The following is a 17,849-nucleotide window of genomic DNA, read 5'->3' as shown; positions in this document are numbered from 1 at the left end:
CAGGATGACTCAGGCATATAGACTATGAATGTCCCGAGTTCCCAGTTTAGAAAACAAACAAGTTGATACATTTCTTAATCTATAAACCCAGGACAACAAAAACAATAAAGTTCTAAAAATGTATTCATTAAAAAGCGCTAAGGCAGAGATAGGATTGTTACAATGTAACCTCTGTTATACACTGCATATTTACTTTGTAGCTTGTACTTGAACAATTTTGCAGGTTCAAAGCCTTTATAGCTTTTTTTATCACTCTAGAAAAAGGAAAAAGGGAGAAACAGACATTTTTAAGGGAGAAAGAGAGGGGAAAAACACATCTTAAAAACAGTGCACAACAAAAGAGTATGCACACAGCAGGTCTGAGGCTTTTCTCCACGTGCTACAGCAACAACACGACCTGGGGGGGAACCAAGGCACAGAACTATGATGACATATGTCCCCAGGACCTGCCTCAGACATTGTTACCCTCTCATTAGAGAATGGAGATCAATGCAAGTCCTCCATCTGGAATTTGCCAGAGCAGGCTCCCTCTTTTCTTCCCAGCCTCTCTACTGTCACTTGTAACAGCAGCACAACTTGTGAATCAGCAGCCAGAATAGTAATAAGTTATTTTGCCATGTGCTGGCAGTTGCACCTCCTCACTATGATGATTTACTAAGCTGCCTGCTGACCTGCGGGGACCACCATCTTGTGAGCTCTTTTTAAGCTCATTCAATTGCCTTCCTAAACATTAATACTGTCCAATTACAAGAGGCATGAGCTTACTGATACAGGCAGGCAGTGTTCCCAGAGCACTGCATCTGTCACTGCAAACGCGTCAAAAAATCTGCACCCTCATCAAGAAGTTCTACTATTTACTTCTTTTAAAACAGGAGAAGATGCATAATAAGTAGAAACAAATGTAACAGGCAAGGAAAATAAGACAGACTAAAATAAAGCTGAAGCACAGGTCCAGAAAAATAACTGTAGACGTAAGGATTTTATATATTTTTACATATAGATATACACATTTAAGTAAAAAAATTAGGTATTAGAATAAGCTAATCTAAAAAAGATACAAATGCAGTCTTAAGAAAACACTCAATGTGGAGTCAGCCATTAAATTAAGCCTCAGTCTGTAAAGGATTACTGAACATTTAGCTACAAAGTCTTGCCTTGTTCAGAATTTTGGAGGGTGTAAGAAATTCTGGTGGTGAATAAAACCTGCACTTCATGGAGACTTCCAAAATTTTAATTCTTTACACCTCAGAAGAAAATACAAACAATTCAGAACTGTTGCAAGAGCAGTTCCGCACCTGAGGCTAACGTTCCCCCCCAGCTGGATGTAAGAAGTCACAGAAGATTAGGCTGCCAAAAAACCACACATCCCCAGGCAGACTGCCAAGCCATTGAGGACAGTGCTGTGGAGCCTTGCCCAGCTTTCATCAGGATCTGAGAGATGTGGAAACATCTCTAACACATTTTCATTCCAGCAAATCAGCAAATTCAGAAGAAAAAGAGTTTTGTTGGAACATCTCCCAACCAGCTTGATCTGTTAAGTGTAGGACACATTACAGATTGCTGCAAAGCAGAGCACCTTGACACAGATGGTACCAGTGGGCACAAGCAGCCCAGGTGAGGTTTGGGTGCCCTGTGGACACCTCAGCAGCATACTGTGCCCAAGGAAACCAGCACTGCCTCAAACACCCTGCTCCAGACTAGGGCTGGCTTGCCCTTAGCCAAAGCAGCAGTACCCAATGCCTGTGTGCATTGACCACAGAGATGCACTTCCATGAACAGGCTGGAAAAATTACACAAAAATAAATTACTAGAAAGGAGGCATAGGTTAATATTGACAAGTAATTTGATGTATTCTTCATGAAATAAACTTTCATACAAATGGTTGGTCCACATGGAGTATTCATTCCCTGATACAGCCTAAGCACAGGCTTCAGGGACAGGGACAGCCCCAGCCTGAAGGCAGAGGGACGCTGCCACTCTGCACCACTGCCACCCTGCTACTGGCGCCTGGGGGATCCTGCACTGGTTTAGATCACTGGTATTTGCTGCAGTGAAATCTTGGACAGAAATCTGGGCACACACAGGCTCTGTGAAGTAGGTTAGCTTCCTCGGCCATGCAGAAGGCTGTGCGTGACCAGGGGACATTTATTATTCACCAGGGGCATGATGTCAGGCAGACTGCTTGCAGTTTTCTTACCAAGTGACAAAGGTCCAGGACCAGAGAGTCCTCTTGTCCCTGTTCCAGGCTGGAGGAGAGACACACTCTGCAGTGCCCTGGGGAAAGCAGTGAGGGAAGGGAGGAGTGACCTGAAGCTCCTGAACTAATCCCGGCAGTGCTGGCCTGTATTTCTCCTTCTCAGCTGTAATCCCCACTAGGAAGAACACTGTCTCTGCCCAGCTCCCAGAGGCACCCTCACCCAGTCACTGACCCTCGGGCGCTCTCACAATGCAAACAGCAAGGAGCTCATCACTCAGCTCAGGAGGTGACAATACTGTCAGTCTTTCTAGGGTGGCTGCCACTTTTCTATTCAGCTGACAGGTGTCTCAGGCACTGGTGCCCTGCCTGCTGAGCTCCAAGGGCTCCATACCAAGCCTTCAGTGCATTGCCTGGCACAAGAAGCTGCCAGCCCACCTCTTCCCAATGCAAGCCAAAAGAAGTTGCTGGGACCCCCTCCTCCCTCCAAGCTGCCAAGGACAGACAGCAGGAACATGGCAAAACAGAGAGGGAGTATTATATTGAACAGTTCATGAGGTGCCAAGATGCAAGGGGTAAAAAACCCTGCTCTCATTGACATGGAAGATGCAGAAAGCACACTGTAAATCCATGGTCACTGCAGGGTGTGGGAGCCAAGGTGTTTCTTCTCCACCCATCACTATTGCAATGATGCAACTGCATTGCTGCAATGCTGTTTGCCTCTGAGTTCTGTGCCTGGCCATGACACAGCATCGGCACAGCCACGATGCATATCTGCTGTCTCCCCTGCAGCTCCATTTTACAGGCACTCTGGCACCTCCTGGCTCAACCTACTGCTGAGTATGATATAGCCATTCCTACTGCTCCCAGCCCTTCACCTTCAAACCCTGCACACTGCTTCCCTGGGGATCTTTTCCTAATCACAGTCTAGCTTCTCCTGCTTAACCTGGCAGCAAAGCTGCAGAGCTTAGTCTGTGACATGACAGCAATTTTCACGGCAGCAGAAGGAGATGCCACAAACTCAGCTCGTTTGCTGCAGGAGGAGGGGCTGGCTGCTCAGACTGGAGGCGGTGGCTGTCGCTCCCTCACAACTATTGTTTCACTACAGCAAGTGCAACACGAAACATCTGTAAGCTGGTGACTGGCACACTTTGTACAAACTGCCTGTTTTGCTGGGGTTTGAATCAGCTTGGCTCAGCTCTTGTGAAGCATGTCCACATTTTCATGCACACCAATGGCAAAAGGCCAGCAGAGAGAAGCAGCATCTGACCAACCTTCAGGACCACGAGCCTGAGTCCTGCCATGGTCCTCAATGCTTCACCGGGCTCTGCGCAAGTGCAACTGAAACCAAATTCCCTTGGGTGGAAAATCGCTTTGCTCTGGATTATTCAGAACTACAAACCAAATGTTAGAGCAGGAACAGTTGCAAAGAAATTTAAAATTAGCCTTTTTCCATTCACCCACTCCCCCTCAGTGCTAGAGGTATCTAAAAATACACAACAAAATTCAAATAGTTTTTAGACATGGAGTTCTCAAATCTGCTTCTTGGGACTCCTAAAAAACACAGTAACAGAAAAAATAAAACTGCCATAAGATTTACTAAACATTACTCCAAATTGGTGCAGCATGTCAAAATACAATGCAGCACAAGTTATACAAACCACACACTTCTCTACAGTATCGACACCTATGCATTGCACCTGCAGGAGCCTGTCAGAGAAAACCACACCTCTGTGATACAAGATGGAGTTGAAAAAAAAAAAAAAGAATTTTCCATTATGTATTCTAGCCATATAAAAAGATTCCAAGAGATTCCAATAGTAGTGTTTTCATCAAGTAGCAGCATCTGTAAAGACTGCAATTCCAATATACGCTATTACGTTCTTGCTTTTCTTCCACAAATGGAATGTCTACCTATTACATCTTCATCTCTAAACCAAGTAAACCATATATTTTTAACTACTTACAGTTTGCTTTACAATTTATATACAATTAAGTTCCAATAACATACCCAGCATACAGATCTAAGTGCTGCTTCATTCTTGGTTTGGACCTTACAATTGCTGCATTGCAGCTTTTGCCAACCAAAAAAGTCTTTGCAGCACTCAAACCCAGATTTTCCAGGCCTAGAGGATGAGAAAACACTCAGCAGTGATTTCACCCTCAGTGTAATTGTAAGGACTTACTAGAATATAACATTGTCCTTACATCTCCAAAGCAACAATGGCTGTTTTCTCTAAAACCCAGATTAGTCGAGAGCCCTGAAGATGACTAAGGATTTTATGCTAAATAGCCATTTGAAAACAGTTTACATTCCAAATCCACCTGCATTTAAGCTCTCTATAAAGGCATGTGGTTTAAAAGACATCAGATCAAATGCAAGACACACAAAAAGGCATTAAGATATGTTATCATACTTGCAGCCAAGACATTACTTTTTTAGCATTTGAGAGGCAGAATTCTTTATTACTAAGGCTTTAAAAAGTCCACTGAGACTCACAAAAGACACAGAATTCAGTTTAGAGGGAAGGTACAAGAAACACAGGCTGATATTTCTGTTCTCCTTGATTATCTAAGTCTCCAAAAGAAGGCTATTTGCAAGGAAGCTGTTTCTCAAAGGCTGAAGACTCACTGGCAAACAGTGGAAGGAGACATTCAGAGCTCCTCTGTGCTTCCAATAATTCCTTCTTGCAGACTTAATTTCCCGCAATATACAAGAGATTTACTTTTTTTGTGTATGTGGATATATTTGGCTGTCTTTTGTCAGAGCTGGTCAGATTCAGACCCAGCTGTGATACAACACAGTTAAATTACCTCGCTTTTAGCAAAGTACTTACAAATAAGGAACAATTTTAAACTTAATGGCAAAAGAAGAAAGATATCCTTCCCAAGAGGAATGTTTGCTTAAAATCCTTTCATAAGGATCAAAGAGCTGTAAATGGGATTTCATGAAGTACTGTCTGCTTACAGAAGATCTGCTTTTAATCAGCAGTATCCCTCCTTTTGAATTTCAGGTCTAGATTACCCTCCATAGGAAGTGGCTTTTAGTTAGGGTGAACCCTGAATCAACTCTGGGAATTCCTTGTAAAATACTCCATCCTTGAGGTATCATTTCCGATGGCCACTAATGGAGAATCTGGCTTTTAAGGTTCTTGTCTTAACAGATGCACTCAAGTATATGGCAATTAATTTAGGAAGGATTATGTTGATTGTAGTAATGCTGTATCTTGGTCCATAGCCAATGTATTCATTCATCTTTATTCATTTAAAAGATCTGATGTTCTTTTGTTTCCCCTTTTGAGACCTGGCTTCCCATTCAGCTGGCAGTTTCATTGCTTAATCACCCACTCTAAAAGGGCTGCTCCTACAGCTACCTACTCCATGGGGATTTCTTCACTGTAAATGTCATCTTTGCTTTGCTTTTAGAAGGGAAGCACAACAAACATCTTATTGATGACAATATTCATTGACATCAGCAGGGGTTTCACCTAAGTAGGGGCTAGAGGGTTGAAACCATTGCATCGTATGTTGCTATACCCATCCCTCAGGTTACACACAGGTTACATCAATTAGACAAGATCTCAAAATCCCAGGAAGCCATTCACAGGAAAGCTTAAACTTGGGAAGAAAATAATAGTCATTTACAGCACGGCTGGCTTCTCTGTGCCACTGAACTGAAGATGTGTTTTATCTAAGTTCTAGTCAGAAACCTGCATCAGGTTACTGGGACATATTTGTCTTGGCACCAATCACAGTCAAAATCCAACTAAGACCATATGGAATCCCTTCTCTGACAGAGGAGGTGGATGTAAGGGAAACAGAATAGTAGAAAATGCCTTTAATATTATGTTAGCAATGATAATTCATGACCAACTAAATGCAGTGGATACAATGCACATTGTTTGCACTCAGACACTTTGTGCTGTCATGTTGCCTCACATACCTGCTTTTTTCTGCCAGTGAGAGCAAGTGGTGATGCTTGCTGCCTCACCTCCCACGGTATCAGCCCTGGCTCCATTTCCACAGCTCTGAGCACTGCCTACTCCTTTAGCCAGCCACCTGCACCTACTTGGGTCCTCACTATTACACACAGGAGATTTTACACTGAGAGTAGACTTCACTGAAGTCAGCAGGGACAATTATTCATAAACAATAGCTGACACCTTAAGACTCATTAGGACATGTACTACAGATGAAAACTTTTGTCTTGTGACAAGCAAACATAATCCCAAAGCATCTCTGCTTCAGGGGACAAGGCTGTCATCTTTACATGTAGCAAGATTAGAACACTGCAAATTATTCTGCTGCTCATCTCTATTCCTTCTTTCTCACACATACAAAAGCATTTATCTCTCTCATATGTACAAAACTCAAGTTTATCTGAACTACCTCCCAAGTGCTTCACAAGCCAGTGGGTTCTCCTGCGTCCTGCAAAGGAAAATAGAAGTTTCATGCTTTTACCACTTAAATAATTCTTGATTCTAAAAGAAATGGCAGCAAAGCAGACAACAGATCCTGATCTCTCATCAGAAAAGTGGTTCATTGGCAGTGGTTGCTCTCAGCACTTGTAGGAAGATTCAGATAACCATCTCACTGCACCAGATGTCTTCCCAGACAGCCACTGTCCCCTTTCCAAACCTGCCCAGCTTCCAGCAAAGCACAGCTCAGTTCCCTGGGGTGGCACCAGCTATGATGATGAAAACGCTGATGCCCTGCTGTGGGTACTGACTGATGAACTTGCTGTGGCAGTTAAAGGAATCACTGCCCCAAAACCTTCTTTCTGTCCCTCTGCCAAAGGTTTCAGTCTCCATAGAAATGTCCCCAGAGGGACCTACTCTGAATGTAATTTAAGTCACCATATGGAACTGGCTTGAACACTGTGGCCACTTCTTTTCCTATAGAAAAAAGAAAGGAAAAGATGTGTCACAGAATCATGGAGATGGTGGTTGGAAATCCAAAAACTTATACTGAAGCAGCTCAAGCATCTCCAGAGCTGCCAGGCTGAAGTCCAGTCCACTACACAATGTGAATTCACTACACATATGTTCATTGACAGATGAGTAAACTGAGAGGGAGCAAGTCTGTTAAAAAGACACACATGGGAGCATGTAATTTTGAGGCTTAAGCAAATGTTCAAGAGTACAAAGGCATACAGAAGTCCGAGGCTTTGGTGTTTTAAAGCAGGACAAAAAGCGCTGTCTAAATCAGCCAAAATCTTGCACCAGAACAGAGTAATACCATGAGGCAGCATTCCCATGCCTAGCACCCAGCAGGCTTTTCAAACACTTTTGGCAAGTGACAGAGCAATCCAGGTGTAGCTTCACATTGTTAAACAAAGGTGGGTGGTAAAAAAGCATGGTCAGGGGAGATATGGAATAGATCCAAACCTAGACAAGGACTTTGGCCCACCATTCCAGGGACTCATCATGTCTTGCACCTTTAGGACGTGTCCCCCCTGGTGCCCAAAACGAATTGGCTGGCAGCTTTCACACCAGAACACCACACATTATGCCAGCACTTTGTTCAGACAAACAGAAAGTTTCCATCTTGAACCAGTGTGTCACACCAGTGGAGATACACATGAATGTATTTTTTCTCCCTCAAAGTATCCTGTTATCTTCAATTGAAGCCTACATACTTCTCATCTCTCTTCATATTAATTCTAAAGGTAACAACTAAAATTATTCTCTGTGCCCACTCCTCTGCATTTCTTCAGTCCCTCCATTTTTCTGCATCTGCTTTTTTTTCTCATGTTGTGCCAGATCTTCTCTTTTCTTGTTATGCTCAGTAGCGAGATCCTTCCTCTGTAACACCACATTTTTGAGCTCTGTCTCCCTGTGCCTTACAGTCTGTCTACTCAGGACCAGCAGCGCCTTTCCCCCATTCATATGCCAACCTTTGGACCATTCCCACAAAGATGATTCCCTTTTTTTTCCAAGGAATTCGGGCACCATTTTCCTCTCCCAAATGCCTCCTTGCATTTGCTTTGGTGACTAGCTATTCTGCTTTTGCTCAGTAGAATTGTGTTCACACCTCCTCTTCACTGAGCTCACACAGATTATGTTTTAATGGGTGCAGTTGCTGCTGGAACAAACACGTCCTGTCACAGGCACTTTACATGCCACATGCCTTTTTTAAACTGCAATTTTGAGTTCATCTAAGCTCAGGCCTTGCTTGAAAACTGCTGACCACTACCAAAACGCAGAAGCCAAAATAATTTTGTAACACATATTTCTTTCTCCACTGATTCCCTGTAATATGCTGCACAAGAGGAGTGTAAGAGTTACGTTAAAAGCAATGGGCTGGGGGGTATATCCTGGAAAATCTGGTCTGCATGAGAACATCCTGCACAACCGAAGCACAAAAGATTGCCACCTCATGCAGAAAAACACCTCGGCAATGGATGTGGTGGCTGTCCATACTACACAGGCTGAGAAATGTGCTCTTGCTCTCTTGGCCATCCTTACATTATGTACACGCTGTTCCATCCCCAGCTAACACTCCTGAACCAGTGGATTGAGACCTACCCACCAAGGACTTCAACACAGTGCAGAGGACATGACTGAAGTGCTTACACTCACTTGTTCAATGCATTTCTATTTTACACCACCAGACTGGTCTGGTGCTTCAAATACAGAGGTCCTTCCCCTCCCACAGTAGTTACAAAAGGGGCCCACTTTCTCCAATCTGACTCACAACTGAATGGCACCTTACACTGGTGCAGTGCTGGTACTCCACTAACAACAGCAAGCCTGGATGCTGCATGAGATGCATAATGGGCAGCAGGAGAGTCACAAATGAGATAAAATGCAAGAAGCATGAATTTTCACAAGCTGAAATGGAAAGAAAAAAAAAAGGCAGATGAAATAAAAAAAACATGCGCAGATTGGTAAATGAGAGTAGGGAGATGCTCAGTGCCAAAGGGGGCTGTCTGCAACAGTGCCTTTGCCACAAACAGTGGGAGAAAGGAAAGCAGGAATAAAGCTGCTTCGGGGAAAAGAGGTGCAGGGGGTTATCAGTCAGGCCCTGCTGTCTGAAGGAGTCAGGAGGGCAGGCACAGTCAGACTAAGCACAGGGAGGAAGTTATGCCCATGTGCACCAAGAGCAGTAACCCAGAAAGGATACCACAGGGTTGTCTTCCCAAGAGTGGTATCTGCTTCCACACTGATCAGAAACCAGCTACCACCTCTTCCTTCACCGTTCCTGATGCTGCAGACCTCATCCCAGAGGAAAGTTTTGGCCAGGTACTGACTGCTGGCAGCACCTGTGGCTGGATGCTGTGGCTGGGTGTTATTTTTGTGCACGCAGGACAGCTCCTGGCCACATGCAAGGAACACAGGCTTGGTACTGGAAAATCCACAGCTAAGTATCAGCACCCAGGACACTGTCAGAAATCAGTTTCTCACTTCTCCAATGAATCCAGGAGCTGGTGTAGCTCCAAAAAGCAGGTGTGTGAGTGGGGGGAAATGTTAAGAACAATAACAAATGACATTTTTATATGATTTCATCATCACTGTTGTTGCATACTTCTACAGAGCTATCACATTTCCATAGAGCCCGGAAGACTTGAAGCTACAATGTATTGCCTTAGTGGCAGGATGAAACATCTAATTTACCACACACAGATAGATCCTGTGAGTTCTTGTAGCACAAGCAGTGCATACCAGGTCTTACACAAAGTGCCTGATTTGCTTTTGCTGGAGAAGAACGGCCAGAAGTGTTAAAAAAAAAACAAAACAGTCCAGCCCTGATCCCTGCCAACTTCACTAATGTTAATTTATGCCTTTGATTTGGTCACAAAACTCAACAGTAATGTTAATGAATATTCATTTGTAGAAGCTTCAGCACATCCCATTTCAAAGAGAAAAGGCTGAGGTTTGGGCTTTCTTTTTCCCAGCAATCCTCTCCCCAGAACAGAGAAGAAAATTTGTGAGAAGTGATGTAATTAAAAGAAACTGTTGATTCTAAGGCAAAGACTCATAATTCTTCCAGTTTCTCATTCTACTCCAAACTGGAGAGCAAAGAACTAGCTATGGGTGGGAACCTGTTACACTGCAGCTTCAAATGAAGATTGAGCCATGCACAAAGCACCTGACACTCACTCAGAGGGTAACCAGGGACTCTGCCAGTCCAGATATGCCCTGAGTAACTCCAACTCACACAACGCACTGAGGAACAAGGCAAGAAGAGCCATCACCCAAAAAGCCACTGCAGCACGCAGGTTCAGCCTTGGCCACCAGGCACTGCTGCCTGTTGATAGCGGAAACCTGCATAAATGCAGCACTCTGGTATCATAAAACCCAGCTTTTAGAAGGAGGTTGTTTCCCTCCTGATCAAATACTTCGACTGAAGGATGTTTTCTTGGATATGGAGAAAACCTCGAGGAGCTTACAAGCTTTGTAACGCCGGCTCCACTAACGCCGTTAAGCACCAGGTTTGCTGAGGAAGGTGCCACACCCACCAGGCAGCCCGCTTCTTCAGCTACCGAAACTTGCCCCGAGACACACTGTGCCATCTTTCCAGGGAAAGCTCCACGAACCCAAGCAATCTTGGAACTCACCCCGCTTCCCCAGTCATCTCTGCCCCAGGTGCCACAGGAGCAGTGACCCATCACCCACTGATCCAGCCCCCCAAGAGAAAAGCAGGCAGCAACCTGGAGACCAGCACTGGTCCTGGGAAAAACCTCTGCCGTGTGAGCAAGGTCCGGGTGCGATTTCTCCCACCACACCCCTACCCGCCAGCTCTGCCTGTTCTTTATCCCAGCCCCTGTATCCCCAGATCCTGTGTATTAAGGGAAAACATATACTGTATCAAAAGACCCAGGTCCTTTCTTTCTGGCTTGGAAAGCATACTCTATTGTAGCTCTGCTCGGGTACAAAAGCATCTAGCGGGAGACAGGCACCGATAGGAAGAAGATGGTTATAATTAACTCTTTGACTTCTGATCCCCACCACGCCTGATGTATTAATAGCGCGCAGAGGTGTTGGTGCTGGCATCATGGCGCTCTTTGATTTTCCACGTTTCTCCCCACGCCCACGCTCGCCCACCGCCCGTTTCTCCGCACCCTGTGCCTCCCCCGGGCCCACCGCCCCTGCCCCGCAAGGGCTGCGCTGCCCCAGCCCGCTGCGGGGGGCGGCGGCAGGGGCACGTTGTGCTGCGGTGGTCCCCTCCCTCTTTTGTTCTGTCTCGCCCGGCGGCCGAGCCTCCCCAGGCCCGGCTCCTCGGGAGGGCGGTACCCCCAGCCCCGGCCCCGGCAGCGCCGGGACGAGCCCCCGCCGGCCCTCCCTCCCCTCCCCGCCCCGGCCTGAAGCGAGCACACAGCGCTGAGCCCCGGCTGGGCGGCGCGCGAGGAAGGGGAGGCAGAACACAATAAAAAATAAAATAAAAATATAATAATGAAATTTTAAAATAAAATTACATTAAATCAATCCGCGCCCAGAGCTCCAGCGGGAGGAGGACGGGCGGCGGCGCCCGCACCCGGCCGCCCCAGGGAGCCCCGGCCCCGCAGCCTGGGGGCTGCCCGCCGGCCCCGGGCACTGCGCGGCCGCGGCGCTGCCGCCGCACGCCCTTCCCCGCCCCGCGAACAAAGGAGCGCGGGCAGCGCTCGCTGCGCCCGGGCCCGCTTACCGTTATGTGGGGGATGCTCTTCTTGCCCTGGTAAGACATGTCGGCTCTCCCTAGCGCCGGGAGCACGCAACGAACCCGAGGAGCGAGCCGAGCCCAGCGGAACAACACCGGCGGTGCTGAGAGGAATAATAATGCGAAGCCCGGTCGGGTGATGGGGCGGGGCGGGGGCGACCCGGCAGAGCGGTGGAATGGGGGCGAAGTTCCGTCGCCCAGAGGAAGGCGAGCCCGGCAAACCCGGCACCTTTTTTTTTCCGGCTGCAATCAAACAGGGACGCGGCTCCCGGGGGGGTCGGCGAGCGCTGCCTCTGCCGGCGGCGGCAGCAGCGCCCTCCCTGCTGCAGGTCGGAGCAGGATTCGCTCAGCGCAACCCAGGAAGCGTTTCCTTCCCTCCTGTCCCCCACCCCTCTGCCTGGCCCCCCTTCACAGCCCATCAATCCAGCCGGAGCCTCCCTCCCTCCCGTACCGGCGCTGAGAAACGCCGCCCCGCCAGCTCCGCCGCCGCCCCGCTCGCACGCTGAGGTCACCGGCAGGATCCCACGCATCGCTTGCCGCAGGGTGGGGACGGGGGATATAATCCCCGGCGGTGGGTCCTGCTGTGCTACACATGGCAGTGGCACTGCCTGCGCTGTCCCCACGGCATGGAGCCTGATGGCAATGCTCTGTGCTGTCCCCATGACACTGCCCTGCGCTGTCCCCATAGCACTGATCCTGATGGCATTGCCTTGCTTTGTCTCCATGGCACTTCCTGCTCTTTCCCCATGGCTCTGTCCCCATGGCTCTGTCCCTGATGGCACTGCCTGCTCCGTCCTCACCAACAGCTGTGACCCGAACAGCACTGTCCTGTTCTGCCCTCCCTGTCATTGCCCCATTGTCTCACACCTGCTCTGTCCTGTGCCCAGGGAGGTCACAGGGGATAACACAACCAGGCCAGGCCAGGCAGATGCTGTACCAGCAGCTGCTGGAGAGGTAAAGTGGCTAGCTGAAACCCTTCCGTGTAATCTCTGACAGTGTGCCTCCCTCCACCCAAGGTACTTGATTAACACTCTGTGAACTGCAGGAAGGGTAAAAGGCACTGCAAAGCTGTGCCCAAGTTAATCCCCCCAAGGACACACACTCTGGGGCTCTTAGCACACCCACCCCTGTGAAATACACATAGATACAAAACATGAAGCACCCAGGCCACATCCCTGACACATCTTCCCCGAAATCATTGTTTGAAGCTTGTAAAAAACTCTAGATGCAACTGCACAGGGGTCACACGTCTGCTGCTTACAGTGCACCTTCCTAAGCCAGTGGCAAAATCTTTATCCCTAACCTCCTCCCCACCTTGCTTTGGTCAACTTAGTAAGCACAGTGGTGTTTAGAGAGACAGTGTGCAGTGTGCTCACTACCCTGAGTCCCAGGCTGAACTAGGAAGCAGGGAAGATGGGGAGGCAGCACCATGGTCGTGCTAGAAGATGGGGTGTGCTGTGCCCTCCCACTGCCCCAGGGTCCTGACCAAAAAACTCAGTTCAGGTGAGCTAGAAAAGAGAAGACTGCACTGCAGCTGGCAGCCTCTGAAGGCAACCCTGAGGTCATTGCAGAGAAAGCAGCAGCATCCCAGGCACAGTGTCCCACCAAGCCCTGCCTGCTCACTCCAATGTCCCACCACAGCAGACACCCACTGGGCTGCACGGGAGGCCGTGCAGCACCTGCACCCAATCCCCACACCAGAGCAAACCAGCACCCCATTCATGCTCAAATTGAAGAGGGGGGAGAAGAGAGTGGAAACTCTCAGTTCAGCCTGTGGAAAGAGCAGAGTTCAGACAAGCCACAGAGGCTCCAGGCTGGGTACTAAGGGACAGGGTGTATCCATGCAGAGGCATCACTGCAGGGCCGCATTTCTTTCTAAGGGGAAATCAGTGACAGCCCGGGTTCCCAGGAGAGCCAGCTCCCCGGGTCTGCCTCCAGCCTGCATGCCACCGACAGGGCTAAGATGGAGATGCACAGCCGTCAGGGGCTGGCCAGCCCCACCGGCTCACTTCTTCCTTGAGCCTACAATATGTGTCCAGGCTGCAACCCCAGGGAAGGGGAACCCGGGGCAGAGGTTTCGGCTGATCCTCCCGCCTTCCGCGCTCCCTGCCGGGGAGACAATGCAGGCGCACAGGGAGCCGCTGGGAGCAGGGGTAGAGTCAGGGCAGCGGGCCGGGGCAGATCCTGGGGCTGTGCCCGGGACAAGCTCCGCGGAGTTTCCCCGGCGAGCCCGGGAGTGCCGCGGGCCCGGCTTTGTTCCGCGGGGCGGCGGAGAGGCGCTGTGGGACCCGAGCTGCCCTCCGGCCCACCGGCACGGGCAGGAAAGGAAACGGAGAAAACTCATCGCCATCACTTACGAAGGAAAACGATTTCTGGGATCGCCCCCTCCCGCCCCCGCTAAGCTCTGCCAAGTGAGGTAGTTTAGGGGCCAGCCGGGCTCTTCCCAGAGCATCAGCGTGCCCGGGAGGAGGGGGCCGCGCCTCCCCGACCTGCCGTGTTGAACCTCCCCCGCGAAGGCGGCCCCCAGCCCCCTGCGCGGGCGAGCGGGGCTCTGCGGCACTGCACGGCTCGGCGTGGCACAGCACAGCACGGCGCAGCACGGCGCAGCAAGCTCGGCTCGGCTCGGCTCGGCTCAGCAATCTCGGCTGGGCTCGCCCAGCGAGCGGGGGCGGCGGCTCCTTCCCCCCTGCCCGGGCCCCGCTCACCTGTCCATTGTCCTGGCCCTGCAGCAGCTCCTTCCCCACGGGGTATTTGATCTCCACGCCCGGGGTCTTGTCTTCCCGGTCTCCCGGGGAGCTGATGACGGAGCCAGAGATCTCGCTGATGTCGCTGGCGGTCTCGCTGTAGTTGTCCCCTCCGTCCAGCATGTCGTGCCGGCTGCCGCTCCGCGGGGTCCGGGACCCCTTCTTCCCCACGCTGTAGGCGTCGAAGTCGATGGTTTTGTTCTCATAGGCCCCCTCCACGGAGGCGAACATTCCCCCGTATTTCTGTCGCGGTGTCTGGGCTGTCGTGCCCGGCCTAGCTAGATACACAGGCAGGTCATCTTCTTTATTCCAGTTCCTCTTTCTCTCGGCCATTCTCGCTGTCCGGATCTCTCTCTCTCTCTCTCTCTCACTGTCTCCCTGCCTCCCACTTCTCTGCACCTTCCACTATCGGGATAGGCTGTTAGTGACCATAAAATTGAATGGATGGATGCAGCAGTGGCGGAGCTGGGTTGGCTGGTGGGATCTTTCCCTTAGGGAACTGCAAACGTTAACCTCCCTCCCCCCACCCACCCCCCCGAAGAAAAAAAAAAAAAAAAAGATAAAAAAAGGAAAATAAGAGAGAAAGAAAGAAAGAGAGAGAAATAAATCCGAGCGGGATTTAAAAATAGCCGTGTTAGTAAAGAGCACGTGAAAATAAAGTACAAAGAGCGGAGCGGAGAGGGTGGCAGAGGCAGGTGATTGGAAAGCCCCTGACGAATGAGAAGAGCAGCAGCGATTCCCCGAGCGGGGACCGCAGTGAACAGCTCCCCCGGTATAGAATGATCCGGGGGGCGGGAGGCAGGGGGAGGAGGCAGGGAGGGAGCCCGCCGCATGCACACACGGCCGGTGCTAACAGGGTCCTGCTCTGCGGGCGGGCGGGCGCCGGTCACCTGCTGCTGCGTGGCTTCGGGATGGGGAAAAAAAAGGGAAACGAAAAGAAAAAGAGAGAAAAAAAAAAAAAAAAAAGAAAAGCTCCGAACCTCCCCAGCCCCCCCGGGCGAGCCGGAGGGAGTTTCTCCCACTTTGCTCACTCATATTGCCCCCGCCCCCTCCGCGGGAGAGGCTGCGGCGGTGCCCGGGCGGGGCGGGGGGCGCGGTCGCGGCAGCCCCCGGTACGGGCGGGGGACGGGCCAGCGTCGCTCGGGGCCGGTCTGCGGCCGCAGGGGGAGCGGCGGGGAGAAGAGCGAGGGGTGGCCAGAATGTGGGAGGCAGCAGAGCCATCCCCAGCCCCCGGGCAGGGGGCTGGCGCTGCCCCTGCCGCAGCAGCTGGTGCCTGCGGGGGTGGTGGCGGCTCTGCTCCGCCCCGCCGCCCCCGGCTGCCGCTCCCCCGCTGCGGCGGCGCGGACAGGGCGCCCGACCCCTTCGCACGCCGCGGGGGCAGCGGGGTGCAGGCAGGGGGCTACAGGCAGCGGGATACAGGCAGCGGGCGCCGGCCCTGACACGGAAGTGATCGCGCCGCCGCCAGCGGGGAAGGGGAGCCGGCTCCGCGGGCCTGGGTGTGCGGCCCACGCCCTGAGTGTCCGCCGAGCCGGCCCACCGAGCCCCGCGGAAGGCGGGGAGCCGGGCGTGTCCCCGCGGAGCTCCCTCGGAGCGGCTGGAGCGCGGCTCGCCCCCCGGAGCTGTCCCTTCAGCACCCCGGGAGGCTCCCGGGCCGGCCGCTCGGGCCCGTCTTTGCCTGGCTTGGCCTCGGCAAAAAGAGGCAAACCATGCAGGGCTTCGTTTCACTGTGAGGGATCCAAGTTCCCAAAACTAGGATCAGGAAGGGTGGAGACTGTGCTCCCCTCAGCTCTCTGCACAGCCCACTTCAGAAAGTCCATCTTTACAGCACTACCTGTCTTACAGTGCCTGAGATCATCCACCGAATTCCAAGTCCTTGGACACTCCTCTCCTGCACATGCAGCCAATCTCTGGCAATTGTCACAGGCTTTGACTACGCCAGTAGTTACATAAGGGACATTTTCTGTTGCTCTGAAATAACATATTGCAACGAACTGGTCTGAGACTGATTACGTGACTAAGCAAATTTGAGGGAGTGGATCAATCACAAGGCCTGTTTACTGCTCATGTACAGTGTGCTGTTTGAATATAAGCCCAACAACACAGCACTCCTGCCTGTGGTCCACAGGCATGCCTGGTGGACCCAGCACAAGAAAAATTGCAAGTTACTAATTGCAAATCAGGAAAAGTGGGAGGTTAAAGAGAGAGATCCCGGGATTTCAACAGAAATGAGTCCAGGTGGCTCTCCTTCTCATTAACAACTACCCATGGACCCAAACCATGTGAAAAAGCAGTGATGTGACATACCTGAGCAATGCCAAAATGCATCCAAGGAAAACATCACTCTTTTCTGCATTTATAATGCAATGGGACCTGCTATCTTGAATGCTGTGTGTGCATTCAACACCATGGGTGTTGTTCACATGAGGGGAGTTAGGAAGCTAGTCAAAATTTCATTTATTATGGTTATCAGCACACTGATTTTAGTCAACTGACATTTCTGAGCATGTATTGCCCAGGATTCCACAGCTCACTTAATAAACCATATTTCCACATTAACACTTGAATATCATATGGAGGTTTCACTGGTGCATGTGAAAAAAAATAAGTATAGCTTGTAGGACATTGCTTTGTTGCTTCCTTAAAGTCTCTTGTATGGGCAAATATTGATTTTTTTTTGTTCCTGATGGTAACATTGAGATTTATTGATCATGTTAAAAAAAAAAAAAAGTCAATTTCTTCCTCCACAGGACACCAAACCCTGACAGTTAGTGAAATACGCAGGTGGTACATGGAGTGTGATGCGTGACCTGCCTGTCTTTGCAAGTCATTTTAGGAGTTATTTCTTTGCAATCAAGAGATTAATTTGAACTTCCAGAATAAGAACTTTTGAAGGTCCCTTAGTAGGTCCAGTATGTTGCACAGTGCATACATCTGCTAAATGCAGAGCATCTTTTATTTATCATCCATAAAGCTAAGAAAGATGGACTCTGTTTACACTTGGGATCTAGTTAGATAACACTGCTCTGGTTTCTAGACCACTCAGGGTTTTTTAAATAAAAAAAAGGAATAATACTATTTTTTAAATATTAAGCCAGGAGATTCATATTATTCTGATACATAAGGAGATCACAAGACTCAGAGAATATGTCAGATCAATGCTTTAGAAAATAGCATTAAACTTTCTCATTAGAAATAAGCATAAAATAATACCAGAGTCTGGTTTTGCTTTTAAATGTTTTGGGTTTTTTTTCATACCATAGCCCTTAGTTTAT

The 17,849-nt window shown here is 49.8% G+C and overlaps 1 protein-coding gene across 2 annotated transcripts in view; it reads right to left on the bottom strand.

Annotated features, from left to right (window-relative positions):
• Nucleotides 1-15,358, bottom strand: part of CRMP1 (collapsin response mediator protein 1) — a 50,557-nt gene extending 35,199 nt beyond the window's left edge. The window contains exon 1 of one of the 2 annotated variants that reach the window (XM_032109961.1): nucleotides 14,539-15,358. In XM_032109961.1, coding sequence (XP_031965852.1) covers nucleotides 14,539-14,910 — 372 coding nt within the window. In that variant the 5' untranslated portion in view covers nucleotides 14,911-15,358. Of the gene's footprint in view, nucleotides 1-11,821; nucleotides 12,079-14,538 lie in introns of those variants that run through there. The other variant, XM_032109962.1, reaches the window with a different exon arrangement.
• Nucleotides 15,359-17,849: the final 2,491 nt, after the last annotated feature.

Source organism: Corvus moneduloides, chromosome 5, assembly GCF_009650955.1.
Source record: "Corvus moneduloides isolate bCorMon1 chromosome 5, bCorMon1.pri, whole genome shotgun sequence".
Taxonomy (NCBI): Eukaryota; Metazoa; Chordata; class Aves; order Passeriformes; family Corvidae; genus Corvus; species Corvus moneduloides.
This window is presented reverse-complemented; position numbering and strand designations above follow the sequence as displayed.